The following is an 11,255-nucleotide window of genomic DNA, read 5'->3' as shown; positions in this document are numbered from 1 at the left end:
ACACACAATTTCTCAAAAAACAAGTCAGCAATATGTGTAGCATCATCTGTCTTATGACAAGGTATGAAGTGTGCCATCTTTGAAAATTTATCAACCACCACAAAAATGCTATCACACCCCTTCCTAGTACGAGGCAAACCCACCATAAAATCCATAGATATATCCTATCAAGGAGCACTAGGAATAGGTAATGGCATATACAAACCATGTGGGTTTAGTCGAGACATAGCCTTTTGACATGTAGTGCAGCGGGCAACAAATCTCTCCACATCTCTTCTCATATTTGGCTAAAAGAAATGACCATCAAGGATGTCCTCTGTCTTCTTTGCTCCAAAATGTCCCACCAACCCGCCTCCATGTGCTTCCTGTAGTAACAACAAACGAACAAAGCTCTAAACACAAAGCCATCATTAACCATGAATTTATTCCATGCTTTACCCTCTTTACAATGCAGCAACACATCCTTAAAATCTTCATCATGCACATAATGCTCCTTAATTGTTTCCAGACCAAAGATCTTATAGTCAAGTTGTGTCAACAAAGTATACCTCCTAGACAAAGCATTAGCAATGAAATTCTCTTTCCCTTTCTTGTGTTTGATGATACAAGGAAAAGACTCAATGAATTCAACCCACTTAGCATGTCTATGGTTCAGCTTTCCTTGACTATAGATATGCTTCAAAGATTCATGATCAGAATGTATGACAAATTCTTTGGGCCAAAGATAATGCTGCCATGTTTCTAAAGTTCGCACAAGAGCATATAATTTCTTATCATAAGTAGAATAATTCAGAGCAGGCCCACTCAATTTCTCACTAAAATATGCAACGGGTTTCCCTTCTTGTAACGAAACACCACCCAAACCAATCCCACTAGCATCACATTCAAGCTCAAAAGTCTTATTAAAATCAGGAAGTTGGAGGAGTGGTGCATGTGTCAACTTATCTTTCAAAATGTTGAAGGAGTTCTCTTGTGCTACGCCCCAAGAAAAAGGAACTCCCTTCTTTGTTAGCTCATTCAACGGTGCAGCAATGGTGCTGAAGTCCTGCAAAAAGCGGCGATAAAATCTAGCAAGTCCCAAAAAACTTCGCACTTGGGTGACGGTCTTGGGGGCAGGCCACCCTTGAATGGACTCCACCTTGGCTTGCTCAACTTCAATTCCCTATGGAGTGACAACAAAGCCAAGGAAAGAGACTCGATCCATGCAAAATGTGCACTTCTCAAGATTACCAAAAAGACATGCATCACATAGAGCATAAAAAACAACAGGCAAATGATCAAGATGTTCATCCATGGATTTGCTGTAGATCAATATATCATCAAAGTAGACAACAACAAATTTTCCAATGAAAGCATGCAAAACTTTGGTCATTAACCTCATGAAAGTGCTAGCTGCGTTAGTTAACCCAAATGGCATGACTAACCACTCATACAACTGGAACTTAGTTTTGAAAGCAGTTTTCCATTCATCTCCTAATTTCATGCGAATTTGGTGGTAGCCACTACGCAAATCAACTTTCAAAAACACAACAGCACCACTCAATTCATCAAGCATATCATCCAAGCGTGGAATAGGATGTTGATAGCGAATGGTGATGTTATTAATTGCTCTACAGTCCACACACATACGCCATGATCCATCTTTCTTCGGCACTAAAAGAACCGGAACAGCACAAGGACTAAGAGACTCACGTACGTAACCTTTGTCAAGCAATTCCTGCACTTGGCGCTGAATCTCTTTGTTTTCTTCCGGGTTGGTCCTGTACAGCGCACGGTTTGGCAATGAGGCACCAGGAATGAGGTCAATCTGGTGCTCGATCCCTCGAAGTGGGGGCAGCCCTGGTGGTACCTCACTTGGGAACACATTAGTATATTCCTACAAAATGTTAGCAATAGCAGGAGGCAAGGAATGCTGCTCATCGTGAAGGGAAATGAAAACATCTTTGCAAACAAAGCATATACAACTGATTTGGAGGCAGCCAATTCATTAATATCAGATTTAGTAGCTAGCGAGCACTTTCCCTTCAAAGTTATCTCTCCTTTTGGATCAAGAACAGATTTGGTATTGTTCTTGTTCTCACTTTTAGCATGTTCCTGTGATCTAAATTTTCTTGCTCTAGCAACATCATCTTGCATAATCGCTTCAGGTGACATTGGATGCAACACAATCTTTTTATCATGGTATAGGAAAGAGTACTGATTTTATCATGGTATAGGAAAGAGTACTAATTTGATCTACCATGATGCATAGAATCTCTATCAAATTGCCAAGGTCGTCCTAGCATAATACTACAAGCTTGCATAGGCACAACATCACATTCAACAACATCTTTGTATTAACCAAGGGCAAAATTGATTCGCACAAGTTTAGTTACCTTGGCCTTACCACTTTTATTCAACCATTGAGTGGAATATGGATGTGGGTGTGGTTTGGTAGTAACTGCGGCCTTCTCCACCATGTCGCTGCTAGCCAAGTTGTTGCAGCTACCGCCATCGATGATCATACGGCATGAACGCTCTTTAATGACACACTTTATCTGGAACAATGTGTGGCACTGATTTTGCTCCGCTTTCTCCATTTGCGCACTCATCACACGCTGCAGATGAGGCTCTCATACCGGTCGGCTTCACCTGCATTAATATGTTCTTCCGAGGAGCCCTCACTACCTGCATGGTCAGCCGCAAGCAGTTCAAGTGTATCTTCATCAAGTTCACTAGCAGATGAGTACTCACCATCATGTTTGAAAACCAAGACATGCTTGCATGGACAGTCATGCATGACATGTCCAAAACCCTTGCACTTGTGACATTGAACATCCCTTGTTCTTCCTGTGGATGCCACCGATGAAGCACTCTCAGCTGGCTTCAGGGCAGTCTTTCCCGCTGAATTTATCGGGCTATCATGAGGCTTCTCGCTGGAAGGAGGGGGTGCTGACCGGCTCGATGATTAATCCGGTGCAGCAGCACATCCAGTTGGTGTAGTGGACGAGCGAGGCTGCACAAAAAAATTCTTTCCTGCAGAAATATTAGTCTTGGTGCTAGCTCGTCATTCTTGCACCTCCCTTTCAGTTTTGCAAGCAAGATGGAACAAATGGGTTATGTTAGTGTACTCTTTATAAGCAAGTATGTCTTGAATTTCCTAGTTTAACCCGCCCAAAAATCTAGCCATAGCAGGTTCCGCAGCCTCCTCTAAGTTACAGCCGCAACATACCCATTTGCAGCTCTTGGTTATTCTCTTCTACACTTTTAGTTCCCTGTTTTAATTGTTGCAGCTGGTTCAAAAGATCACACACATAGTAAGATGGAACAAATCTCGCCCTCATGATCCATTTCAAGCATCCCAAGTTTGTGGCATGATATTAGGATTTTTCTTGCCATGTTCTATCCAACAAAGAGAAGCAAAATCAGTAAAATCACTAGCACGTGCATTCTTAGGAAAGTCATGACAAGCAAACTTTTGATCGATAGCCATCTCCCAAGTAAGATAAATATCAGGATCATATTTACCATCAAAAGAGGGTATCTTAAATTTTATCTTACTGAAAGCATTGTTATTGTTGTGTACCTCACATGGATGCTGTCCGCCCATACCCCGATGGTTATGGCATCAACGTCGATGATCTCGATCCTCAACTTCGGCGTCAGCAGAATAATCAGCATCCGAATTTTCTGCATTGTGCTCATCCTCTTCTCTATGCTGATCATGAGTCCGTGCATGGAGCTCATCGAAACGCCCCAATAGAGCAGCAAAACTCTTGTCGACACGGCCAACCGTTGTCTCCAACCCTGCAAGCTTGCTGTTGTTGGAAATCTTCATGGTCTCCATTTGCCCGATCTTCTCATTTATCACCTACAAATCATTATCAATTTCATCTGTGTACTCCCTCACTTTTCTCTGAAAATGTTGTATGATGCCCTTGGTATGAGGTGTAAGCTGACCACCATCCTCTTCATCTGAACCAGCCATGGTAAAAATGCAAGAGCAAACAGGAAACAAGTAAAGTAGAAAATTCCCTACAACTACTAGATGTAATTGCTATGTGGTGCTCTCTCACTCTCAACATGTTGTACAAGCTCTTACCGATTCTTACCATGCTCGCAGGAGGGGTCTGCAACAACAAGTCGGGCACCAGGAAGAAAGCATATCGGTGCTACAGCAACAACTCCTGTGAAACTGAAATCGAGTATGTGGAGCTAGGTGGGCTAAAAAATGGACACAAGGAAATACTAGCACCATGTTAGTCACAAAAACAAGTTGAGTAATTGCTCGATGGTGGTACTGTGCTACTCCTAGCCTAGACCGTGCTAGAGATGCGAGTCTAGACATAAGGGAAGCCACAAAGCACCAACCAAAACAGCAAGAACAACAAAGGAAGAATCAGCCCCTTTCTTTTCCTTTTGTTTTTTTGTTTTTTCACTTTTTTCATGGGAACTCAAAACTGATTATATGAACAAAAAGACTGGAATTGAACAATTCGTGGCACACACTTTCTCTCTCTCTCTCTCTCTCTTGAGTAAGGCCAAAACTGCACCTATTGTAGCGCCACGCGGTCACTAAACCAGATTGGAAACAAGCACGATAGATACAACTCGGACTTGGTGAGCAGATACTATATGAAGATGCGTGGATGCAGCTAGATGGTGATAAGAACTCGAAACTCTAAAAGGACTAAAACTAAGACCAGCAACTCGACACGAACCGAAGTAACCGAAGACTCAACAAGCCCTAACCAAGCAGTTCTAGCAAAGGCTCAAATGGTCTATAGGATCTCGGGAGAACCTAATCTAGTAATTTTTTGGTATTTTTTGTGGACTATAGGAAAATAAACAGCAAAGGGTAGGAAATCTCTCACGATGAACCTTGCTGATGAGAACCTGAGGGGCAGATCCTGATCTTTCGGTGAGGGATGGACTGGATAACTCAATTGGGAAAAAAGAGAAGACGTTGGCGGTCCGACTTCAGCAACCGAAGGATGCTGCGCCTTAGCAACCGATACACCTCCTCCCTAGTCGCCGCGCTCTTGCGATGCACGACACTAGCCACGAGGGCACCTGTCCTGCAAGCAAATTGAGGAACTCATAAGAACAAGTAAACAAGCACTGAAATCGCAAGAGGGAATCAAAGAACTCAATCTGGATTGATCAAAAATAGGGTTCCGAATACAAGAAGGCAGGCGGTTCGTCGAACACGCGCGCTTCCAGCAAGTAGAGATAGCTCTCTTCGTAAAACAAAACCCAACCCCTCCCTGGCGGCGGCTTAGGAGTATTAGTACCTGGGAGGACGACCAGAGAAGTTTAGGGTTTGCCCTCCAACCCTAGGATGCGCCCTTACTGGGCTCTACTGGGTACACAGCCCATTGGGCCTAATTGGTGACGCGGCACCATGGACAGAGCCGCAGTCTGTATGGAAAACGAGGACTATGCCCAACTCCAAATAGATGTCATCTAGTGGCCGGATCTGTTTCAAAGTAGACTTCATATGTTTTCCGTGATGTCCTTGAACTCTCCAATCGGATTCCGGATGAGGACGGGGCCGCTGTCATGAGTTGGTGCTATCCAGCTATCCGAATCCCATCCACGTGAATCCCCTCCCCTTCTTATCCTCCCCATCATACCTAAGCAAAACAAAAGTGTGCGTGTTTCCATCATCTAAATATAATGGACAAGAGCTTAAGAATGAACTTACATAATGATGGAGTTGACGGGCACGGGTGTGAATAATAGGACCCAGTGGTGACGATATTGGTGTGGAAGCACCGTTGGTGTTGATGTCCTCATCAAAGTACCCCTTCAGTAACTTCTGCCCATGGCACTAGTTAGTAATCGGTACTCGGGGTGTTACGGGGAATTTGGGTGCAAAAAGCCCTTCAGTAACATAGACTATGAATATTACTAGTCGATAACTAGTACTTAGAGTGTTACTGGGATTATTAGTTGACAACATGGATGCCTTGTCTGGTTAATTGGTGAACTCCAAAATCATTTGCCAAACTATGTGACTATTTCTAGTAGTCCTGCGTTTCGGCTGCGATATGATTTTCTGATCTGATATTGAAGAAGCTCATCCATACCTTACTTTTCCTGCACCCCTCTCTGCTGGCCCTGTCCTTGGCCACTGAGCGTCGGTGAGGAGACTCGTGGCATAAGGAATAGGTGACAAGAGAATCAACCGGAAAAGAAGGGAAATTTTGCTAGTTCATTTGGCATAACTGACGGAGTTGCATGACAAAAGGAGTCATGGTTAGCCCAACAGAAAGAAAGAATTTTGACACAAATTAACTTCCTGATTGAGTGGTAAAAAAGGGTCTTTTTAGGATTAAATTCAAAGAACCCCTTTATTTGAGATGTAATCCAAAACAATGGTTGTACAAACAAACTCCTAAAGACCCTCAGAAAACCTCCTTAAAATGGGTATTAATTTTGGCGTAGATCATCCCTTGAGTGATCCCGTCGCCTTTCTTCGCGGTCCTTCTTCTTGCCACTCTTGAATGGTGGAGCTCTCAGGGCCCTTCGAAGTTGATTTCATTCGAAGGCGGAGTGCATAGGACTCGGATGCCAAGGGCAATAACTTTGGAGGACCTTCTCGAAGCATTCTTTTGAGCTGATAATTATCTTACCTCGAGCTGGTTGCTCCATCCTTGCACCAGGAGCGCCAGAAGAGTCCGACTTGCGCTTTCGGGTTGAGCTTAGGTGGTCTTGAGGGATGTGGTAGTTGGTGGGGCTGTAGGCCTCCACTTCGACACGTTCTTGCTGCTTGGCGATGATGACATTGCGGGTGTCTCGGCCAACGTTGATGACGTTGCGGAGATTGGTCATGGAGAAGTCGTAGAGGTTGTCGGGTTGATGCTGCTCCAACGTGCATCGCCTATGTTTGGCGCATTTGGCGTTCCTGAGCCTGCAGCGTTCGTTTCGGACATCGCCTTCATCTTCTATCTTCACAGTATCTATGGCGTTGAGAGCGTGTTTGGGTAACTCATGACTATCGAAGCTCATCTTTGCATCCATATTTTGAGTGGGCATATCGGAGACATAGTCATCATCATCTTCGATGCGGTAGTCATCGAATTGGAAGTGCTCCAAGCCTTCGTCGTCTGAGTGCTAGATTTTTACGACGCGAACCATGAATACTCCTCGCTCCAGTATGAAGTCTTTTGTTCTCCAGGTGGTCTGACTTTCTTCTTTGTTAGAAGAATTGAGAGGTTTGCCTTCCTGGAATGGGAGTTCACCGAAGTCGGTAGCAGAGCATGGTAGGCTAAGGTCAAATAGCTTAGAGGGTTTTGTGCCCTTCCGCTACACGAGCTCGCCCGATAGGGTTGATCCCTTCATTGAACCCTGGTGACCGCCTAATTAAGGCATGGCGTCATCATCAGAATCTGAGAAGTTGTTGAAAACAGGGGCCTCCCAACGCGCGGTGGCTTCTCCTCCTTTGAGTTGTAGTAGACGATCCAAGTCCTCCTCCAATGTGGAGAGGGATTTGGAGTCATGTTTGATTTCCCTAACTGGGTCAGGAGATGGCACTTCACCAAGTTAATCAATGAAGTTGTCGAATTGTGCGTTGAATGCTGCTGCGGTCGCTTCTGACTCCTTTGGATAGAGGGCGGCTTCTGCAAGCTTGATGCAATCAGTGATAGTTCTGTCAACTCGATCAATTTTGGAGAAGATGTCTCCTGCGCCGGTGAGAGGGCATTAAGGAGTCTCAGAGCGATTCTGGGTCAACGGACCCTGGTCGCCCGGGCGTTGAAGAGCAGCTTCTGCGAGTTTGATGCACCCGGCGATGTTGCGGCCCACCCGATCTACTCCGGCGTTTATATCACCGGCGTCGATTAGGAGACGAGGGATCGCCCGGAGACGGCTTGCATAGTTCCCGATTAGATCGGAAAGTCATAATTTGCTGAGATCATCGATGAGGTTGTCGATGTTGTAAGAGGATGTTGATGCAGATACTTCCAACTTCTTGATGTTGGAGAGGTGGCATTTAAAACCGCCTGAGCCATTCGCGATGCAGATCCAGGAGCCGAAAGCAAACATGGTGCTCTCGTCGAGCATAGTGCTAGTGAAGTTGATCGATGCTATCGAGCTCTCCTAGGGATCATCGATGACCACCCCTATCTGGTGTGCCAGCTGTCTGTGTTTTACCACCAAGCCCACTGAGGGATACCCCCGAGATGGTAGGTTGTAGATAGGGTGTCGCCGAGATCTGGAACTTGAAGGTGCAAGAAACATGAAACTTTAGAAAGGTTCGGGCCGTTGTGAGCGTAATACCCTACGTCCTATGTGGTGGTTTGTATTGTCTTAGATGTGGATTTGTGGTTGTTGTTTTGGAGAGGATCCCTGCCCGCCCTTATATAGTCTGGGGAGACAGAGTTACATGGAAATCCTAGCCCGATACTAGCTTAGGAGTCCTACCCGAGTACTACTCGGGTAGTTTCCTTCTATTCTGACTAGTCCTACTCCTGTACAAGTAGTTACAACTGGTGTAGAGTGTGGTCTATGGCCCATCGCTGATCCTAAAATTTGTACGCCATGTGCGTAGTCCCGTGGCCCCGGGTCTGGCACTCATTTTTGGTTCTTCTGTTCCTGCATTCACAACTCATCCAAAAATTGTGCAACTTGTTAGAAATAAGTAAATTATGTATGGAACATAGTGCAAAGCTTTGTTTATTCCTGAGAAGTTGACGGTCACAATGTGTTTTGATGGCCGTCAACACACCCCAAAGCTTAGACTTTTGCTCATCCTCGAGCAAAGGTAAAACTTTAGGCTCGGTGGATCAGGAGTTGCGTTGATGTTCACACCCTGCAGGTACCTTGTGCACAACATATTACTCTAACCCGTATGCACTTGAATAAGTTTGCTCGTACCTTGGTTTCTGGAGTGTGGGGCTTACTCACATTTCATCCCTCATCTTGGGTGGTTAAGAGACTGAATAGTCTTCACCCGAATATTTCGTGCTACCTGTTTAGGTTCCTATCTCGGATTTTTGCATGTTTTCAAAAGAGGTCTATCACCCCCCCCCCCGGTACTCTCAAATTGCTCAAGGTGTATAGTCCTCGCCATGGTAAGAATTTTTGACCATCTTCTTCCTACTCTAAGGCTGATATGTGGAGTTATGGGTATGAAGAGTGTAGCAAACCATGGTTACCTGTTGCCGAACCGAAGAGTGGTTCGCACGAGGTTGGTACTCGATCAAATCCTGATCTTATGGAAGGCAAAATGTTCAAGGGAGAGGGAGGAAATGGACTCACACTTGGATTATTTATGGTCTTTGAACTCCTTATTTTGCATTTTTTTTGAAGGGAGGTATGGGTCTTTGTCTCCTTCTTTTCTCTTTTATCTTCTTTTTTCTTTTTTTTTCTTCTTTTTTTTCAAAAAGATGACCCATACTCCGTGCTGATAGAATATTAGAATGGAGCATTTATTGGATAGACCATTCTTGGATGGATGGGGTCACTGTGGAGATTTTGGGCTTTGTTATGAGTGGGATTGTCTGGCAAAGGTGGATGTCACTACCTGGGGTAGGTAATTGACATGCCAGATATTTTGAGGCTAGCAAAACAATGGGTACGCAAAGGAGAAAGATCGGTATATGACAAGTACTCTCCTTGAACGGACTCACCATTCGGCAAAGCTCAAGGCAACTCAAGATAGCTTATATCGGTTCAGATGATAAAATATTATAACTCTAGATAAGACATGTAAACCAAAGGGGATATCCTTACGATGATTCATTTTTAAAGGAATTCCGAGAGGTTCCCTACTAGAGCATGCAGTTTTATTCCGGTTCCAACTATCTCAAATCTCACAACAACCTAGACTAGAAAATCAAGCTCATGCGCACACAAACCAGATTTTCAATGATAACAATTTCCGTGTGCCAACAAGTTCAAGTACATGGAGAGTAAAAAGTTGTATACGAGGCACTTTGCAAAGCATGAAAGAGAGCAATTATTCATCATTTCCAAGATAAGAGCTTACACGGATTTCCACACATATGAGTTGGGAGTTTTTTTTCAAAGCATGAAACACATTTTATTATTATTATTATTTATTTTATTATTTGCATGGCATGATATCTCTTAAATGAACGGATGGCTTGGACGACTTACCTGGATACATAGGACCTCCCCCAAGCTTCGATGAAGCTCATTTTTGCTGGTTGGGGTCGAGGTTCAGGTGGCAGAACATGGTGGAGATGTCATAGTGCATGGATGTGATCATCCCCTAGTCCTGTGATAGTAATGCATTGAAGAGCTCGGGTGCCTCGGTTTTTATAGCCAGGAAGAGGTGCCAGGCTGGTTTTTTTTATTCAATGCAAATGAAACTAAAGTTCGAAATTTAAATATGCACTTCGCAGAAATTTAAACATGCCATGATGAAGTTGAAAGGAAATTATGCAAGGAAATAAACTATCCTATATGCAAATGGAAGGAATGGATAACTACCATGTTACCTCATGGTGAGAGCTCGGGTTTTGAGTCCGGAGCGGGACTCTCCATACCTTGGGTTCGATTGTCATCACCGGATGGAGATGTCGTTGGTGATGACACTTTCTTTTGCCACGTTTTTCTCATGGACTTACATGCTTTGATCTCTTTCCGCTCGAGCTCCACAAATTTCTTACAGGGATCCTTCGCTTCGTGTTCCGTTGGTTATGCACCTTGATCTCCTCCCGAATTCAGAGATTATCCACGAAACCGATGAGGGCGTTGATGGATGGGGTAGATGGCTTATCCGGCTCTTTCTCTGGCTTCTTCTTGTTGAATGTCTTGACCTGTGAGCATTGTTCGACCTTCGGTCTGAAGGTGAATCTCTCCTTCTACCCATTGATGTTGAGCTGGATTTCTCCAGCTCCCACATCAATGTGTGCATTTGCCGTGCTCAAGAACGGCCTTCTCAATATGAGAGGGGTCTTGGTGTCGACTTCCATGTCGAGGATGACAAAATCAACGGGGATGAAGAAGTTCCGTATTTTCACTGGAATATTCTTAGCAATTCCGGTGGGGTAACGAACCGATTGATTCGCTAGCTTCAAACACATAGCAGTAGGAGCAAGCGCATGATGGTTAAATTTATCATAAACTACGTTTGGCATGACATTGACGCTTGCCCCCAGATCATAAAGAGCATGCTTAAAATGTTGAGCTCCGATTGAACAAGTGATGGTGGGGCATCCTGGGTCCTTCTTCTTCTCCGGGAGAGGATTGAGTATAGCTGCACTGCACTCTTCCACAAGCTGCACAACCTCGGTGGTCGGCAT

General features: G+C 44.4%; 1 protein-coding gene across 1 annotated transcript; it reads right to left on the bottom strand.

Annotated features, from left to right (window-relative positions):
• Nucleotides 1–10,814: 10,814 nt before the first annotated feature.
• On the bottom strand, nt 10,815–11,255 carry LOC112885483. The gene has a single exon (XM_025951096.1). It carries the CDS (start codon nt 11,253–11,255, stop codon nt 10,815–10,817), a length of 441 nt encoding a protein of 146 aa, XP_025806881.1.

The sequence above is a fragment of the Panicum hallii genome, chromosome 3, assembly GCF_002211085.1.
Source record: "Panicum hallii strain FIL2 chromosome 3, PHallii_v3.1, whole genome shotgun sequence".
NCBI classification, from domain to species: domain Eukaryota; kingdom Viridiplantae; phylum Streptophyta; class Magnoliopsida; order Poales; family Poaceae; genus Panicum; species Panicum hallii.
This window is presented reverse-complemented; position numbering and strand designations above follow the sequence as displayed.